The following is a 17026-nucleotide window of genomic DNA, read 5'->3' as shown; positions in this document are numbered from 1 at the left end:
ATCTATCGAGTTTACCTTGTATCCCTTTGTTAGTACGCATGCAAATTACACACTTCCGAATTCTGGAGGTTTGATCGATACTGGTTTCGCTTGTGGTTTCTTTTACTTTGCTAATTTGGATTCTAATTCAAACACTTTTGTGGGCTCTCTCGGAATGAGACAGTCACTTCTGGGTCGAGTCCCGGCGGAGTCGCCAATAACTGTTGTGCTTTCTTTTCTGCTGTCTTTTCTATGGCTCTGTTCCAATTATGATAATCAGTGAGTTTGCCCTCCTTTCCTTTGATATCTATGTTCTAATGCTCAGAGTCGCCAGGTATCAAATGATCCCACCACAAGGTTCAACCGGCTATCGATCAAAGAGCCAAACAACAGTTATGTTAGTTCAAGGTCAAGAGTACTTTATTTACACACAATTAGTCATGCAACATAAATACTACTAGTTAACTATACCTATCGACTAAGTCAACCTGTACTTAACTTCAGGCACCCGGCTTAGGTCAGAGGAACAGTGGCCGCTGTTCGATTCTGGATCTATCGAGTCTAGAAAAGTAACTGCTGCTGAGCTGGGCTCATCCGTCTGGTAGCGAGCGTTGAACTTGGACTTGCTTCTGGTGTTGCTGCGATTGGAGATGGTCGTGGCCGGGGTACCAGGTCCAAGAGAGGACGAACATATGGCGAACTCTTCTTCTTATACTTGGGGGTTTTCGCGCTCTTTTGGGTGGTCCTTCAGTTTGGACCCCACTAATTGGTGATCCCTGATCACTCTGTTTGATTCCTAACCAATAAGTGGGCGGGGATTTGGATGGCTGGGCATGTCCCAAGTGGTCACTGACCCCGTTGTTTATGCTTCCCCTGAACAGGGAGTGGCGCCAAAATGTCTGGGACTGTACCGGTCACTCGAGTACCAGTCCTTTGTTTTGGTGAAGACGGGCCATCAAATGCTAATCGGCCCCATCAGAATGCTAATTGGTCGGAGTTTCGATACCGTCTGGACTTCTTGCTTACAAATATACATTTCAGGCTCTGAGCCTGCCTGAGTCTTACCTTGTCCATTTTACCCGCTAGACTTTGCGAGTTTCTGTGTTCCTAGTTGTAAGTGGCCATCCCAGATGGCTACAATGGGGGAAAGCGGGATTAGGCGATTGAGTTGGATGCTCAGCCATGATCATTGTGAATGGTGGAGCAGACCCGAAGGGCCGAATGGCCTCCTCCTGCTCCTGTTTTCTGCGTTCCTACGATGTAGTTACCGCTTAATCTTCCAGACTGGAGCCAACACTATCCTGGTCTGTGCAAACTGTCCTCGGAATTTAACCTTTTCAGCCCCGGGATCATTCTGGTGAATGTGCGCTGTGGTGCAAACCAGAGCTTTATATAAATGGAAGCATCTCCCCTTCGCTTGGCAATCATGTTCTGTTAAGATAATGGCCAACATCACGAGAGCTTTTTATGTAAAAAAAACATTATTGTACATGTTCTAGAGCATTTTGTGACCTCTGTCCTTTTGAAGTCCTAAGTCTGTCAATCTTCTGTCCCTGGCCACACACAAAATCTTAACATTTTATTGTATTTCAATTAATTAACTATCAGGGCCTGCTTCAATGTTCAGCCTCATGAGGTTATATCGCCCAAGCTTTCCCTCCCTAAAGCTGGTTGATGATACAGCCCGTGGCAGCCCAGAGCCCCTGGGATTTCCCATCAGGGAGTAAGGAGAGGGGTTTGCGGCCTAGCAGCCTTTTCCTTCCCAGGCCAGCCCCTGGTCTTGCAGGCCGAAAGGCTTGGTTGGCTTTGGACTTTTGGCTTCCTGAGCAGTGTGGGGGAGGGTGCATAAAGAGACGGCTGGAGGTGAAAGTGGTCCACCCCACTAAGGGATTTGAATTTTGTTTAATTCCACTTTGCAGGAAAAGGCAAAGGTGGATTGCGCGAGGAGGAAAATGGAGGAAGCTCGGGTGCGTCTCCGAGCTTTGCAGCGATGGTCTGAGGATGAGCCGGAATTGTTGAAGGAGCAACTGCAAGAGGTGAGCACGTTATAACCTTTCAACTTTTTGCACCCCACCATAACCCATATGGATTCGATAGAATTATTACTTTAAATATCACAAATTGCAGAGTACTTGCTGCACGCAAACAGACCATATGGTCCATCTGCTCTGGACCGGTGTTACTGCTCCACACCAGGCCCCCCTCCCCCTCTCCCCATCCCCATCTCCTTCTATTCCTCTCTCCCTCACATGTTTATCCAGCTTCCCCCTCAAATACATCAACACTATTCACCCCAACCACTCCCGGTGGGAATGAGTCCCACATTCCTCCTTCCTTCGCTGACTGTGGGAAGGAGCGAGTCCCATAATTCCCCCTCCTCCCGCTCCATGTTGGAAGAAGGCCCCCCCCCCCAACCACCACCACCACCACCACCTCCACCACCACCATTCCTGAATTCCTCATTGGAATTTATTAGTGACTGTTGCATTGTGGTGTCCCCGAGTTCTGGTATCCACTCCCCTCAACAGGAAATATTTTCTCTCCGTCGACCCTATCAAAACCCCTTTCATCGTTTTAAAGATCTCGATCAGGCCACTCCCTTAGCCGACTCTTCTGGAGAGAAAAGAACCCCGGCCTGTTCAATCTTTCTTATTTGTTAACCTCTCAGCTCTGGGATCATCTTTATAAATGTTTTGCACCTTCTACAGTGTCCCTGTATCCTTTTGATAAGATGGAGACCAGAACTGTGCAAAGTGGTCCCAGTGTGATCTAACGAAGGGATATGGAGACCAGAACTGCGCACAGTGCTCCAGTTGTGGTCCAACAAAGGGATAGGGAGACCAGAACTGTGCATAATGCTCCAGGTGTGGTCTAACTAAGGGATATGGAGACTGGAACTGCGCACAGTGCTCCAGGTGTGGTCTAACTAAGGGATATGGAGACCAGAACTGTGCACAGTGCTCCCAGTGTGGACTGGCCAAGGGATATGGAGACCAGAACTGTGCACAGTGCTCCCAGTGTCGTCTAACCGAGGGATATGGAGACCAGAACTGTGCACAGTGCTCCCAGTGTGGTCTAACCGAGGGATATGGAGACCAGAACTGTGCACAGTGCTCCCAGTGTGGTCTAACCGAGGGATATGGAGATCAGAACTGTACACGTTGCTCCCAGTGTGGTCTAACCGAGGGATATGGAGACCAGAACTGTACACGGTGCTCCCAGTGTGGTCTAACCGAGGGATATGGAGACCAGAAATGTGCACAGTGTTCCCAGTGTGGTCTAACCGAGGGACATGGAGACCAGAACTGTACACGGTGCACTCAGTGTGGTCAATCCAGTGCTTTTGAATTGAATTCCTGGCAGCGTTAACCCTTCACTAACTGGGCTCTTCCTGTGCAGGCAACCGAATCTCTGGATTCAGCCCAGAAGAGCTTTGAGGATCTGGAATTTCAGTGGCTGGAGAAGGTTAGCAGCCTGGAGGAAGAGAGAGAGACACAGAACCTGCGACTGGAGCGAAACGTGGTGCAATGTGGGAGGCGGGAGGCTGACAAGCAGGTAGGGGGACAGTTGCAGGTGGCTGTTTAAAAGTAAACTGACCCCTTGGCTCCATTAATGGAGGCGTCAAACAGAGAAGCGAGGAAATTGGTGCTCAAACTCTTTCCAAGCGGAGGAAAGTCTTAGAATACAGGACGATGGGGCAGGTTAGATGGGCAGAACGTGGCAAATGGAATTTAACCCGGAAAAGTGTGAGGTGATGTATTTTGGGAGGACTAACAAGACAAGGGACACAATGGTAGGACGCTCGGAAGTACAGAGGACGAGGGACCTTGGAGTGTGTGTCCATAGGACCCTGAAGACAGCAGGATAAGTAGATAAGATGATTAAGAAGGTATATGGGATACTTGCCTTTATTAGCTGAGACATACAGTATAGGAGCAGGGAGGTTATGATGGAGCTGTATAAAACACTGGTTAGGCAACAGCTAGAGTACTGTGTGCAGTTCTGGTCACCATACTACAGAAAGGATGTAATTGTCCTGAAGAGAGTGCAGAGGAGATTCAACAGGATGTTGCCTGGGCTGGAGTATTTCAGCTAATATGGGAGGCTGGGGTTGTTTTCCCTGGAGCAGAGAAGACTCTGGAGTGAACCCGATTGAGGTGTACAAGTTTCTGAGGGGCATAGATAGGGTGGATAGGAAGGAGCCTTTCCTGTGAGCAGTGAGGTCAATAACCTGGCGGCATAGATTTAAGGTAAGGGTCAGGAGATTTAGAGGGGATTTAAGGAAAACCTTTGCACCCAGAGGGTGGTGGGAATATGGAACTTGCTGTCTGAAAGGGTGGCAGAGGCAAGAACCCTCAAAACATTTGAGAATGAAAATCGTTTATTGTCACAAGTAGGCTTCAATGAAGTTACTGTGAAAAGCCCCTAGTCGCCACATTCCAGCGCCTGTTCAGGGAGGCTGGTACAGGAATTGAACCGTGCTGCTGGCCTGCCGTGGTCTGCTTTAAAACCCAGCGATTTAGCCCAGTGTGCTAAACCAGGCAGAGTGGCTAGCACTGCTGCCTCACAGCACCATGACCCGGGTTCAATTCCGGCCTCGGGTGACTGTGTGTGTGGAGTTTGCACTTTCTCCGCGCGTCTGTGTGGGCTTCCTCCGGGTGCTCCAGTTTCCTCCCACAGTCCAAAGACTAGGTGGATTGGCCGTGCTAAATTGCCCTTTGGTGTCCAAAGATGTGCAGGTTGAGTGGGGTTACGGGGTTGGGGTGAGTGAGAGGGCCTAGGTGGGGTGCTCTTTCTGAGGGTCGCTGCAGACCTGATGGACCGAATGGCCTCTTTCTGCACTGTAGGGATTCTATTCGATGGAAAGTATCGATGATCACTTGAAATGCCATAGCTATGCGGCAAGAGTTCGAAAATGGGATTAGAATAGAGAGGTGCTTGATGGTCAGCACGGTCGAGATGGACCGAAGGGCCTCTTTCGTGCTGTAAATATTCTATGACGCCACGTCCCTGGTTAGGACTCCTTTCGAGTAAGGTGTCCAATCGTGGTCGCAATTCCTGGGAAGGTGTCAGAGCCTTGGAGAGGGCTGTAGGGCAGTCGCAGGGATGATGAGGGGGGTGGGGCGCTCCAAGGTAGATGTGAGGGCTGGTCGATCCGCTGCCAGGGTGGTGGTGTTAGTGGTGAGGGCTGAGATGCGTTGCCCCGTGGCCTCTAACCTTTGCATCTTGCCCCTTGGGGGCAGTGCCGACATTGGGACCTGTGTGTAAACTGGAGCGTGTGGCTCCCTGTTTTGTGTTTGCAGGAGCGATTGAGGAGGCTGGAGGAGCAGATGCTTCAGATTAAGGAGCAGGCCAGGAGCGAGAGGCAACGTCTGACCGAGCACTGGAAAGAGGCAGTCGGAGCCTTCAGTTTGGTGAGATGACTCTCTGACCCCCCCCCCCCCCCCCCCCCACACCCATCCTCGCCTCCCCCTCCTGTTCCTGTGTAACAGACTCGAGGGGCTGAATGGGGCCTTTCCTGGTCCTGTGCCAACTTTGCTCACATCCTGAAGAATAGATTGGGAAGGGGGGGGGGGGGCAGAGGGGGCAGAATTCAGGGACGAGAGACTTCGGTAAATTTTGGAGAGACTGAGAGAAACTGGGATCTCCGTTTTCCTCGGAGCAGAGAAGGCCGAGGGGGAAATTGAATCGAGGCGTTTAAAATCATGAGGGGAGTTTGGAGAGAGTAAATGAGGAGAAAGTTTCCCAGCGGGAGGAGGGTCGGTAGCCAGAGAGGACACAGATTGAAGGGAATCAGTGAAAGAACCAGAAAGGGGAGATGAGAATTTCTATTTCACACGGAGCGAGTTGTTGTGATCTGGAAGGTGCTGCCTGAAAGGGCGGTGGAAGCAGATTCAACAGGAACTTTCAAAAGGGAGAAATACTGGACCGGTAATTAATTTGCAGGAATCTGGAGGAAGGAGAAGGGGGACTGATGGTAGAATTATTCAAAGAGCTAGTACAGGTTGGATGGGCCAAATGGCCTGTCTCTGCGCTGGTTGAAGCATGTTGACGATTCAGTAGTCTGCAGGCCCCGTTGATTTTAGGTCTCTGGATCATATCTGTCCGGTTACTCATTTGTCTGTCTCTTTATTGTTTTTCCAAATTCAGGAAGAAGGAATGGATTTCCCCTTGAACATGTTCAATTCTGCGGAAGGTAGTTCCGGAATGTTCCCTGACGGAACCGAGAGGATGAAGCAGGTAACAAGAGGACATTGGGTTGCTCTGGGTGACGGGGACGGGAGAGTGGGGCAGATTTGGGGGATTTCCAGCCTCCTCTCTCCCCACCCACTGGCCTGTGTCCAGACACACAAATAGTCACTTCACCTCTCACCTCCCTATTGCTGTAACCTCCTCCAGCCCCCACAACCCTCCCTATCTCTGTAACCTCCTCCAGCCCCTACAACCCTCCCTATCTCTGTAACCTCCTCCAGCCCCCACAACCCTCCCTATCTCTGTAACCTCCTCCAGCCCCTACAACCCTCCCTATCTCTGTAACCTCCTCCAGCTCCCACAACCCTCCCTATCTCTGTAACCTCCTCCGGCCCCTACAACCATCCCTATCTCTGTAACCTCCTCCGGCCCCCACAACCCTCCCTATCTCTGTAACCTCCTCCGGCCCCTACAACCCTCCCTATCTCTGTAACCTCCTCCAGCCCCTACAACCCTCCCTATCTCTGTAACCTCCTCCGGCCCCCACAGCCCTCCCTATCTCTGTAACCTCCTCCAGCCTCTACAAAGCTCCATATCTCTGTAACCTCCTCCAGCCCCTACAATTCTCCCTATCTCTGTAACCTTCTCCAGCCCCCACAACCCTCCCTATCTCTGTAACCTCCTCCAGCCCCCACAACCCTCCCTATCTCTGTAACCTCCTCCAGTGCCTACAACCCTCCCTATCTCTGTAACCTCCTCCGGCCCCTACAACCCTCCCTATCTCTGTAACCTCCACCAGCCCCCACAACCCTCCCTATCTCTGTAACCTCCTCCGGCCCCTACAACCCTCCCTATCTCTGTAACCTCCTCCGGCCCCCACAACCCTCCCTATCTCTGTAACCTCCTCCAGCCTCTACAAACCTCCATATCTCTGTAAACTGCTCCAGCCCCTACAACTCTCCCTATCTCTGTAACCTTCTCCAGCCCCCACAACCCTCCCTATCTCTGTAACCTCCTCCAGCCCCCACAACCCTCCCTATCTCTGTAACCTCCTCCAGTGCCTACAACCCTCCCTATCTCTGTAACCTCCTCCGGCCCCTACAACCCTCCCTATCTCTGTAACCTCCTCCAGCCCCCACAACCCTCCCTATCTCTGTAACCTCCTCCGGCCCCCACAACCCTCCCTATCTCTGTAACCTCCTCCAGCCTCTACAAACCTCCCTATCTCTGTAACATCCTCCAGCTGCTACAACACTCCCTATCTCTGTAACCTCCTCCAGCCTCTACAATCCTCCCTTTCTCTGTAACCTCCTCTAGCCTTTACAAACCTCCATATCTCTGTAACCACTTCCTGTCCCTATACCCCTCCCTATCTATGTACTCTCCTCCAGCCCCTGTAACTTTCCCTATCTCTCTGACCTCCTCCAGCCCCTCCAACCCTCCGAGATCTCTGCGCTCCTCCAATTCCGGCCTCTTGAGCATCTCCTGATACCCATCGCTCCATCATTGGCGACTGTGCCTCCAGCTGCCTGGGGCCCTAAACACCAGAATTGCCTCTTTCTCTCCCTCTGCCCCTCTCTCTCTCTCTCTCTGCCCCTCTCTCTCTCTCTCTGCCCCTCTCTCTCTCTCTCTCTCTGCCCCTCTCTCTCTCTGCCCCTCTCTCTCTCTGCCCCTCTCTCTCTCTGCCCCTCTCTCTCTCTGCCCCTCTCTCTCTCTGCCCCTCTCTCTCTCTGCCCCTCTCTCTCTCTGCCCCTCTCTCTCTCTACCCCTCTCTCTCTCTCTGCCCCTCTCTCTCTCTCTCTCTGCCCCTCTCTCTCTCTGCCCCTCTCTCTCTCTGCCCCTCTCTCTCTCTGCCCCTCTCTCTCTGCCCCTCTCTCTCTCTGCCCCTCTCTCTCTCTGCCCCTCTCTCTCTCTGCCCCTCTCTCTCTCTGCCCCCCTCTCTCTCTGCCCCTCTCTCTCTCTGCCCCTCTCTCTCTCTGCCCCTCTCTCTCTCTGCCCCTCTCTCTCTCTGCCCCTCTCTCTCTCTGCCCCTCTCTCTCTCTGCCCCTCTCTCTCTCTCTGCCCCTCTCTCTCTCTCTGCCCCTCTCTCTCTCTCTGCCCCTCTCTCTCTCTGCCCCTCTCTCTCTCTGCCCCTCTCTCTCTCTCTGCCCCCTCTCTCTCTCTCTGCCCCTCTCTCTCTCTCTCTGCCCCTCTCTCTCTCTCTGCCCCTCTCTCTCTCTCTGCCCCTCTCTCTCTCTGCCCCTCTCTCTCTCTGCCCCTCTCTCTCTCTGCCCCTCTCTCTCTCTGCCCCTCTCTCTCTCTGCCCCTCTCTCTCTCTGCCCCTCTCTCTCTCTGCCCCTCTCTCTCTCTGCCCCTCTCTCTCTCTGCCCCTCTCTCTCTCTGCCCCTCTCTCTCTCTGCCCCTCTCTCTCTCTGCCCCTCTCTCTCTCTGCCCCTCTCTCTCTCTGCCCCTCTCTCTCTCTGCCCCTCTCTCTCTCTGCCCCTCTCTCTCTCTGCCCCTCTCTCTCTCTGCCCCTCTCTCTCTCTGCCCCTCTCTCTCTCTGCCCCTCTCTCTCTCTGCCCCTCTCTCTCTCTGCGACTCTCTCTCTCTGCCCCTCTCTCTCTCTGCCCCTCTCTCTCTCTGCCCCTCTCTCTCTCTGCCCCTCTCTCTCTCTGCCCCTCTCTCTCTCTGCCCCTCTCTCTCTCTGCCCCTCTCTCTCTCTGCCCCTCTCTCTCTCTGCCCCTCTCTCTCTCTGCCCCTCTCTCTCTGCCCCTCTCTCTCTGCCCCTCTCTCTCTGCCCCTCTCTCTCTGCCCCTCTCTCTCTGCCCCTCTCTCTCTGCCCCTCTCTCTCTGCCCCTCTCTCTCTGCCCCTCTCTCTCTGCCCCTCTCTCTCTGCCCCTCTCTCTCTGCCCCTCTCTCTCTGCCCCTCTCTCTCTGCCCCTCTCTCTCTGCCCCTCTCTCTCTGCCCCTCTCTCTCTGCCCCTCTCTCTCTGCCCCTCTCTCTCTGCCCCTCTCTCTCTGCCCCTCTCTCTCTGCCCCTCTCTCTCTGCCCCTCTCTCTCTGCCCCTCTCTCTCTGCCCCTCTCTCTCTGCCCCTCTCTCTCTGCCCCTCTCTCTCTGCCCCTCTCTCTCTGCCCCTCTCTCTCTGCCCCTCTCTCTCTGCCCCTCTCTCTCTGCCCCTCTCTCTCTGCCCCTCTCTCTCTGCCCCTCTCTCTCTGCCCCTCTCTCTCTGCCCCTCTCTCTCTGCCCCTCTCTCTCTGCCCCTCTCTCTCTGCCCCTCTCTCTCTGCCCCTCTCTCTCTGCCCCTCTCTCTCTGCCCCTCTCTCTCTGCCCCTCTCTCTCTGCCCCTCTCTCTCTGCCCCTCTCTCTCTGCCCCTCTCTCTCTGCCCCTCTCTCTCTGCCCCTCTCTCTCTGCCCCTCTCTCTCTGCCCCTCTCTCTCTGCCCCTCTCTCTCTCTGCCCCTCTCTCTCTCTGCCCCTCTCTCTCTCTGCCCCTCTCTCTCTCTGCCCCTCTCTCTCTCTGCCCCTCTCTCTGCCCCTCTCTCTCTCTGCCCCTCTCTCTCTCTGCCCCTCTCTCTCTCTGCCCCTCTCTCTCTCTGCCCCTCTCTCTCTCTGCCCCTCTCTCTCTCTGCCCCTCTCTCTCTCTGCCCCTCACTCTCTCTGCCCTCTCTCTCTCTGCCCCTCTCTCTCTCTGCCCCTCTCTCTCTCTGCCCCTCTCTCTCTCTGCCCCTCTCTCTCTCTGCCCCTCTCTCTCTCTGCCCCTCTCTCTCTCTGCCCCTCTCTCTCTCTGCCCCTCTCTCTCTCTGCCCCTCTCTCTCTCTGCCCCTCTCTCTCTCTGCCCCTCTCTCTCTCTGCCCCTCTCTCTCTCTGCCCCTCTCTCTCTCTGCCCCTCTCTCTCTCTGCCCCTCTCTCTCTCTGCCCCTCTCTCTCTCTGCCCCTCTCTCTCTCTGCCCCTCTCTCTCTCTCTGCCCCTCTCTCTCTCTCTCTGCCCCTCTCTCTCTCTCTGCCCCTCTCTCTCTCTCTGCCCCTCTCTCTCTCTCTGCCCCTCTCTCTCTCTCTGCCCCTCTCTCTCTCTCTGCCCCTCTCTCTCTCTCTGCCCCTCTCTCTCTCTCTGCCCCTCTCTCTCTCTGCCCCTCTCTCTCTCTGCCCCTCTCTCTCTCTGCCCCTCTCTCTCTCTGCCCCTCTCTCTCTCTGCCCCTCTCTCTCTCTGCCCCTCTCTCTCTCTGCCCCTCTCTCTCTCTGCCCCTCTCTCTCTCTGCCCCTCTCTCTCTCTGCCCCTCTCTCTCTCTGCCCCTCTCTCTCTCTGCCCCTCTCTCTCTCTGCCCCTCGCTCTCTCTGCCCCTCTCTCTCTCTGCCCTCACTCTCTCTGCCCTCTCTCTCTCTGCCCCTCACTCTCTCTGCCCTCTCCCTCTCTGCCCCTCTCCCTCTCTGCCCCTCTCCCTCTCTGCCCCTCTCTCTCTCTGCCCCTCTCTCTCTCTGCCCCTCTCTCTCTCTGCCCCTCTCTCTCTCTGCCCCTCTCTCTCTCTGCCCCTCTCTCTCTCTGCCCCTCTCTCTCTCTGCCCCTCTCTCTCTCTGCCCCTCTCTCTCTCTGCCCCTCTCTCTCTCTGCCCCTCTCTCTCTCTGCCCCTCTCTCTCTCTGCCCCTCTCTCTCTCTGCCCCTCTCTCTCTCTGCCCCTCTCTCTCTCTGCCCCTCTCTCTCTCTGCCCCTCTCTCTCTCTGCCCCTCTCTCTCTCTGCCCCTCTCTCTCTCTGCCCCTCTCTCTCTCTGCCCCTCTCTCTCTCTGCCCCTCTCTCTCTCTCTCTCTCTCTCTCTCTCTCTGCTCCCCTCTCTCTCTCTGCCCCTCTCTCTCTCTGCCCCTCTCTCTCTGCCCCTCTCTCTCTCTGCCCCTCTCTCTCTCTGCCCCTCTCTCTCTCTGCCCCTCTCTCTCTCTGCCCCTCTCTCTCTCTGCCCCTCTCTCTCTCTGCCCCCCCTCTCTCTCTGCCCCCCTCTCTCTCTGCCCCTCTCTCTCTCTGCCCCTCTCTCTCTCTGCCCCTCTCTCTCTCTGCCCCTCTCTCTCTCTGCCCCTCTCTCTCTCTGCCCCTCTCTCTCTCTGCCCCTCTCTCTCTCTGCCCCTCTCTCTCTCTGCCCCTCTCTCTCTCTGCCCCTCTCTCTCTCTGCCCCTCTCTCTCTCTGCCCCTCTCTCTCTCTGCCCCTCACTCTCTCTGCCCTCTCTCTCTCTGCCCCTCACTCTCTCTGCCCTCTCTCTCTCTGCCCCTCTCTCTCTCTGCCCCCCTCTCTCTCTGCCCCCCTCTCTCTCTGCCCCCCCTCTCTCTCTGCCCCTCTCTCTCTCTGCCCCTCTCTCTCTCTGCCCCTCTCTCTCTCTGCCCCTCTCTCTCTCTGCCCCTCTCTCTCTCTGCCCCTCTCTCTCTCTGCCCCTCTCTCTCTCTGCCCCTCTCTCTCTCTGCCCCTCTCTCTCTCTGCCCCTCTCTCTCTCTGCCCCTCTCTCTCTCTGCCCCTCTCTCTCTCTGCCCCTCTCTCTCTCTGCCCCTCTCTCTCTCTGCCCCTCTCTCTCTCTGCCCCTCTCTCTCTCTGCCCCTCTCTCTCTCTCTGCCCCTCTCTCTCTCTCTGCCCCTCTCTCTCTCTCTGCCCCTCTCTCTCTCTCTGCCCCTCTCTCTCTCTCTGCCCCTCTCTCTCTCTCTCTCTCTGCTCCCCTCTCTCTCTCTGCCCAATTGGCAGCGGGTTTCATCCCTAACTGGGGATATTATTGTGGGATGGACGGAGGATGGGGCGGAGGCCCTGATGCCATTTCTCTTTGTGTATTAGGCCCTGGACTTTGTGACGAAGACGGGCCAAGAGATTGCGAAGAGGGCGAGCGCTGAATTCTGTAGCTCTACCCCTTGTGTGCTCTCTGTTACCCAGATCTCTGCAACCAACACCATCCTGCAGGTCAGCACTTTACCTCAACGCCCCATGTGCAGCATGTGAAGAGTTAATGTTACGTTAAGCCTAGCCACTAGTGGGAGCTAAGGGACAGTACTATAAATAGCGCTGGCTCTTGGTCACGGGGAGGAGACTAGGTCTGGAGCTGACAGCGATAAGATTCATAGTGTACTGCAGAGTTAGTTAAGATATAATTGCTATAGGTAGTAGATATAGGTAGTGTTAGTGAGTGTAGTTTAATTCTTACATGTATGTTTGCTATTGAGAATAAGTGTCAAACTCAAATTTTTGTAGTGTTAATAAAATTAGTTTAGTTCTTCAAAAGAACGTCGTGTATATTTGTGATCACTACGCCTTCCACCCTGGAAAGCCCTCACAAAGATCACCACATAGTACCAAGAGTGTATTCCAGAAAAGCAAGCAGTAAGAAAGAAGAAAAATAAATCAGTACACCGCTACACACCAAAATCGGCAAAGAAAAAAACCCCAAACCGAGACCAACATGGATGCTGCGCAAAAAACAGATAACTTCAAGATGTCCGGTAAACTGAGTTTAAATTGGAAAATGTTCAAGCAGCAGTTTGAGGTCTTTCACTCTGTCTCTGTGCTTTAATCAGCTCCTCACACTGGGAAAATAGCTCTCCTACTAAATCTGACAGGTCCGCCGGCGTTTGAACTCTTTAACTCATTTGATTTCTCAGAAAATGAAGTTTAAAAATAAGTATGAGAAAGTAATGGAAACATTTTCCTCTCATTGCAAAAAACAGGTCAATGAGGTGCATGAGAGACACGTGTTTAAAAAAGGGTGCAGCTAAAAGGGGAATCTTTTGACTCTATCTGATTTGAGGCTCCGAGCGCAATCCTGCAATTTTCCCTCAATTACAGAATCAATCCTGCGTGTCCAAATTGTGTTTGGCATATTTGAAGAGCGAATGCGGGAACGTTTACTAAGAAAACCAAACTTAAATTTAGAAGAAGCCATCAACCTCTGTAAAGCAAGGGAGCAGGCCGCCAATGAATATGCTGAATTCAGATCCCATGAAAAAGGCACAAACTTCAGCAATGTGGTCAGCGCCATTGCCTCTGTGGTGCAGCTTAAAACAAATCGCGCTGTAGCCGGTAGCCGCTTGGCGCAGGGAAGAAAAAAACGCAAAACGGACATTCGACGTTCTGCGCATGCTCCGGGTCAGTTCGCACATGCGCACTTTGAAAAAGGACGCGAACCGATTTGAGCATGCGCACGAGAGGTTTACGCATGATGCCACCAACGTGACGACATGTGCATGCTGTGGACACTCTACTGACAGCAAAACTGTCCTGCATTTGGTAAAAGATGTACAACATGTAACAAACTCAATCATTTTGCTACACAATGCAGATTTAACACAACAATAAATCCATTTAAAAAGGCATTTCAACAGCAGAAAAAAATCAACACTATACAAAACATGGAAGAAAAAAAATGTTTTGAAATCAAAGATTGATCTCACTATGCCTACTTCACTGGAAAACCTCGTAATAAAAACAATCACTCTAACAAATGAAGACGATACTGCTGAAAGACCAATTAGGCAACTACCCAATAGGATTAAAGATTGGATAGAAACATTGATAGTAAATGGATCAGAGGTACAATTTAAATTGGACACTGGTGCACACGCTAATGAAATAACAGAATTGGATTTGGGCGAAGTAGAAACCCTTCCAAAATATAAAAAGACACATTGTAGGTTAACAGACTACAATGGAAATGAAATAGCAACAAAAGATTCATGCTGCCTCATAGTTCAGAGTGGTGGTATTGAAATTCCACTTGATTTTGAAATTGTGGATGACACAAAATCCTCACTTATTGGAGTAGATGCATGTATCCAGCTAAACCTGATTCAGAGAATTCACACTGACAAATCTTTCACTGATTCACTAAACAACAGCATTGAATCCATTTTGAGCAACTTTTTCATGTGTTTAATGGAATGGGGACATTACCATTTACCTACAGCATCAAACTCGAGGAGAATGCTAAACCAGTCGTTCATGCTCCCAGCTGAGTACCAGCACCTCGGAGAGAATGACTAAAGGAAGAATTAGATAGGATGCAGCAGAATGGCATCATATCAAAAGTTACCGAGCCAGCAGACTGGGTAAGCTCAATGGTCTGTGTTAAAAAAACAAATGGCGACCTCAGAATCTGTATAGAACCCAAGGACTTAAATGATAATATAAAAAGGGAACATTATCAGATTCCAAAACATGAAGAAATTACAGCAGAAATGGTGCCTGCCAAGCTCTTCACCAAACTTGATGCATCGAAGGGATTTTGGCAACTATATCTGAATGAGAAGAGTAAACGACTCTGCACTTTCAACACTCCGTATGGTCGATATTGTATTAATAGACTGCCCTTCAGCATCATTTCAGCTTCTGAAATATTTCACCGTGCCATGGAAATAATCATTGAAGGCATTCCAGGTGTACATGTGTATGTGGACAATGTCATTATATGGTCCAATACACAGGAGGAACACTGTAAGAGACTACGTAAAGTTCTCAACAGAATTGACTCCTATGGATTCAAACTAAACAAAGAAAAATGCCATTCAAAAACTAATATTTTTGGGAGATGTCATCTCAAAAGATGGAGTGCAACCTGACCATTCAAAAGTCGAAGCTGTTGGTCAAATGCAAACACCAAAGACAAGAACACCATATCGAGAATGGCCGGGGTTGTCAACTTTATGGGGAAATTCATTCTGAATTTATCAAGTAGGACAACGGCATGAAGGAACCTGACAAAGAAAAATGTTGCATTCATCTGGACTCCACAACATGAAGCGGAGTTGCAAATTCTGAAGTCATCTTTAATCACTGCCCCAGTTCTAGCATTCTACCACTCAACACGAGTCACCAAAATATCAACAGATGCAAGTCAAAACGGCATTGGAGCAGTTCTACTACAAAAAGCAGACGACAATACGTGGAAGCCTGTTGCATATGCATCTCGCTCCATGACGCAAACTGAGCAGAGGTATTCTCAAATTGAAAAAGAGTGCCTCGGTCTCTTGACGTGCACCACTAAATTTCACTACTATGTCTATGGACTGCCACACTTCTTCGTTGAGACAGATCACCGCCCGCTATTAAATATAATCAAGAAAGACTTAAATGAAATGTTGCCGAGACTTCAACGCATGATGCTGAAGCTGCGTCCAGGGAAAGAATTAGTACTTGCGGATACGTTATTGACCCGGTGATATGCCAAATGCACCAACCGTCACAATGTAAGCAAACCTTGGTGGAAAGCGAACTAGTTACTCAACCATGGACAAAAGTCGCCATGGACATATTTTACTTTCAAGGCTGTGATTATTTGATAATCATTGACTATAACTCAAATCTTCCGGAGGTTATCAAATTATCCGACTCAACAAAAATGTATTTGCCAGACGTGGCATGCCAATTACTGTTGTCACAGACAATGGACCGAGCTTTAGCAGCCTGGAGTGGTTACAATTTGTCAATGACTACAACTTCACACATGTAACTTCTAGCCCACTATACCTGCAGGCAAACGGGAAAGCAATGGAGGACAAAAAGGATTTTGATTTAGCACTGTTAGCATACAGGGCTACACCAGGACTCTCTCCAGCACAACTCTTGACGGGACCAAAAAGACGTACGACGCTACCTACTATAATTATTCCAAACAAAGATGAACAAGTTGTGCATCAAAAAATGCAGCAACTGAAGAATAAGCAAAAGAAGTATTACAACAAAAACGCCAAACCACTATCTCCACTCAGAGAAGGTGATATTGTACTCATTCGTAATCCTGAAGGTGGATGGATTGACATTGCAAAAGTACTTAATGAACTCACACCAAAATCATATGTGATCAGAACAGAATCTGAAAAGATATTTTCGTAGAAACAGAGGAGATCTCTTGAAACTTGAACAACTTAAACTTCACAGAATCGACCACAATGAGTCAACAACTCATATTTCCTATAAATGACTTTCCAAAAGCTATATTGTCATATGTATGAGACAATGCAAATAACAGTGCCATAACATTAAGAAGGTCGACAAGACATAGGAAACCTCAAACAGATTAAATCTGTAAATCTAAATCATTGTTGACATGCTGCATAATACTGTAAACATGAAAATGTATAGCCATTCAACCAGATATGAAAGAAATGGAACATTTGTTTATCAAAGAAAGGGGGATATGACATTATACAAATGGACAACATGTGAAGAGTTAATGTTATGTTAAGACTAGCCACTAGAGGGAGCTAAGGGACAGTACTATAAACAGCACTGGTTCTTGGGCTCGGGGAGGAGACTAGATCTGGAGCTGACAACGATGAGATTCATAGTATATTGCAGAGTTAGTTAAGATATAATTGTCATAGTTAGTGTTATGGGTCAGGGTTTAGAGAACCCCAAAGTGTATCATGGAGTTCACCTGACCCACAACTTTTAATAGATTGTGGTATGGGGAGCACACGGCCCACTCTACAGGTGTGGTACAGCGGAAATGGAAAAGTATTTTTTAAAGCAAAACAATGTTTATTCTATGAACTCAAATTAACCTTTTTAAAACATACAATAAACATCTTAGCAACCAATTAATTCAAATACAACCCCCAAAGAATACAGCACTAAGTAATCCTTAATAACTTCCCAAACAACATCCAGAAGACAAAAGAAACACTTTATAACAGAAGCGCATCAGGTTTACATTCACTACTGAGAATATTTATAATTCTGAATTCACCAAATGATCAAGAGGTAGTCTTTTCATGGCAGAGAGAACAGCAGTACACCTTTTTCTGGCTTCAGCTCCAACACTGAAAACGAATCCAAAAAAACACAAAATGCAAATAACAGTGCCATAGCATTAAGAAGTTAGATAAGACATAGGAAACCTCAAACAGATTAAATCTGTAAATC

At 50.6% G+C, this 17026-nt stretch overlaps 1 protein-coding gene across 1 annotated transcript in view; it reads left to right on the top strand.

Moving 5' to 3' along the window:
* Nucleotides 1-17026, top strand: part of LOC140387071 (pleckstrin homology-like domain family B member 2) — a 71376-nt gene that overhangs the window by 5673 nt on the left and 48677 nt on the right. The window contains exons 2-6 of the mRNA XM_072470081.1: nucleotides 1899-2015; nucleotides 3379-3534; nucleotides 5283-5393; nucleotides 6130-6219; nucleotides 11951-12073. Of these exons, the coding sequence (XP_072326182.1) occupies nucleotides 1899-2015; nucleotides 3379-3534; nucleotides 5283-5393; nucleotides 6130-6219; nucleotides 11951-12073 (597 nt within the window). The remainder of the gene's footprint in view (nucleotides 1-1898; nucleotides 2016-3378; nucleotides 3535-5282; nucleotides 5394-6129; nucleotides 6220-11950; nucleotides 12074-17026) is intronic.

The sequence above is a fragment of the Scyliorhinus torazame genome, chromosome 12 (genome assembly GCF_047496885.1).
Source record: "Scyliorhinus torazame isolate Kashiwa2021f chromosome 12, sScyTor2.1, whole genome shotgun sequence".
In the NCBI taxonomy this organism is placed as follows: Eukaryota; Metazoa; Chordata; class Chondrichthyes; order Carcharhiniformes; family Scyliorhinidae; genus Scyliorhinus; species Scyliorhinus torazame.
Note: the sequence above shows the minus strand (reverse complement) of the source record. Positions and strands in the feature narration are given on the sequence as shown.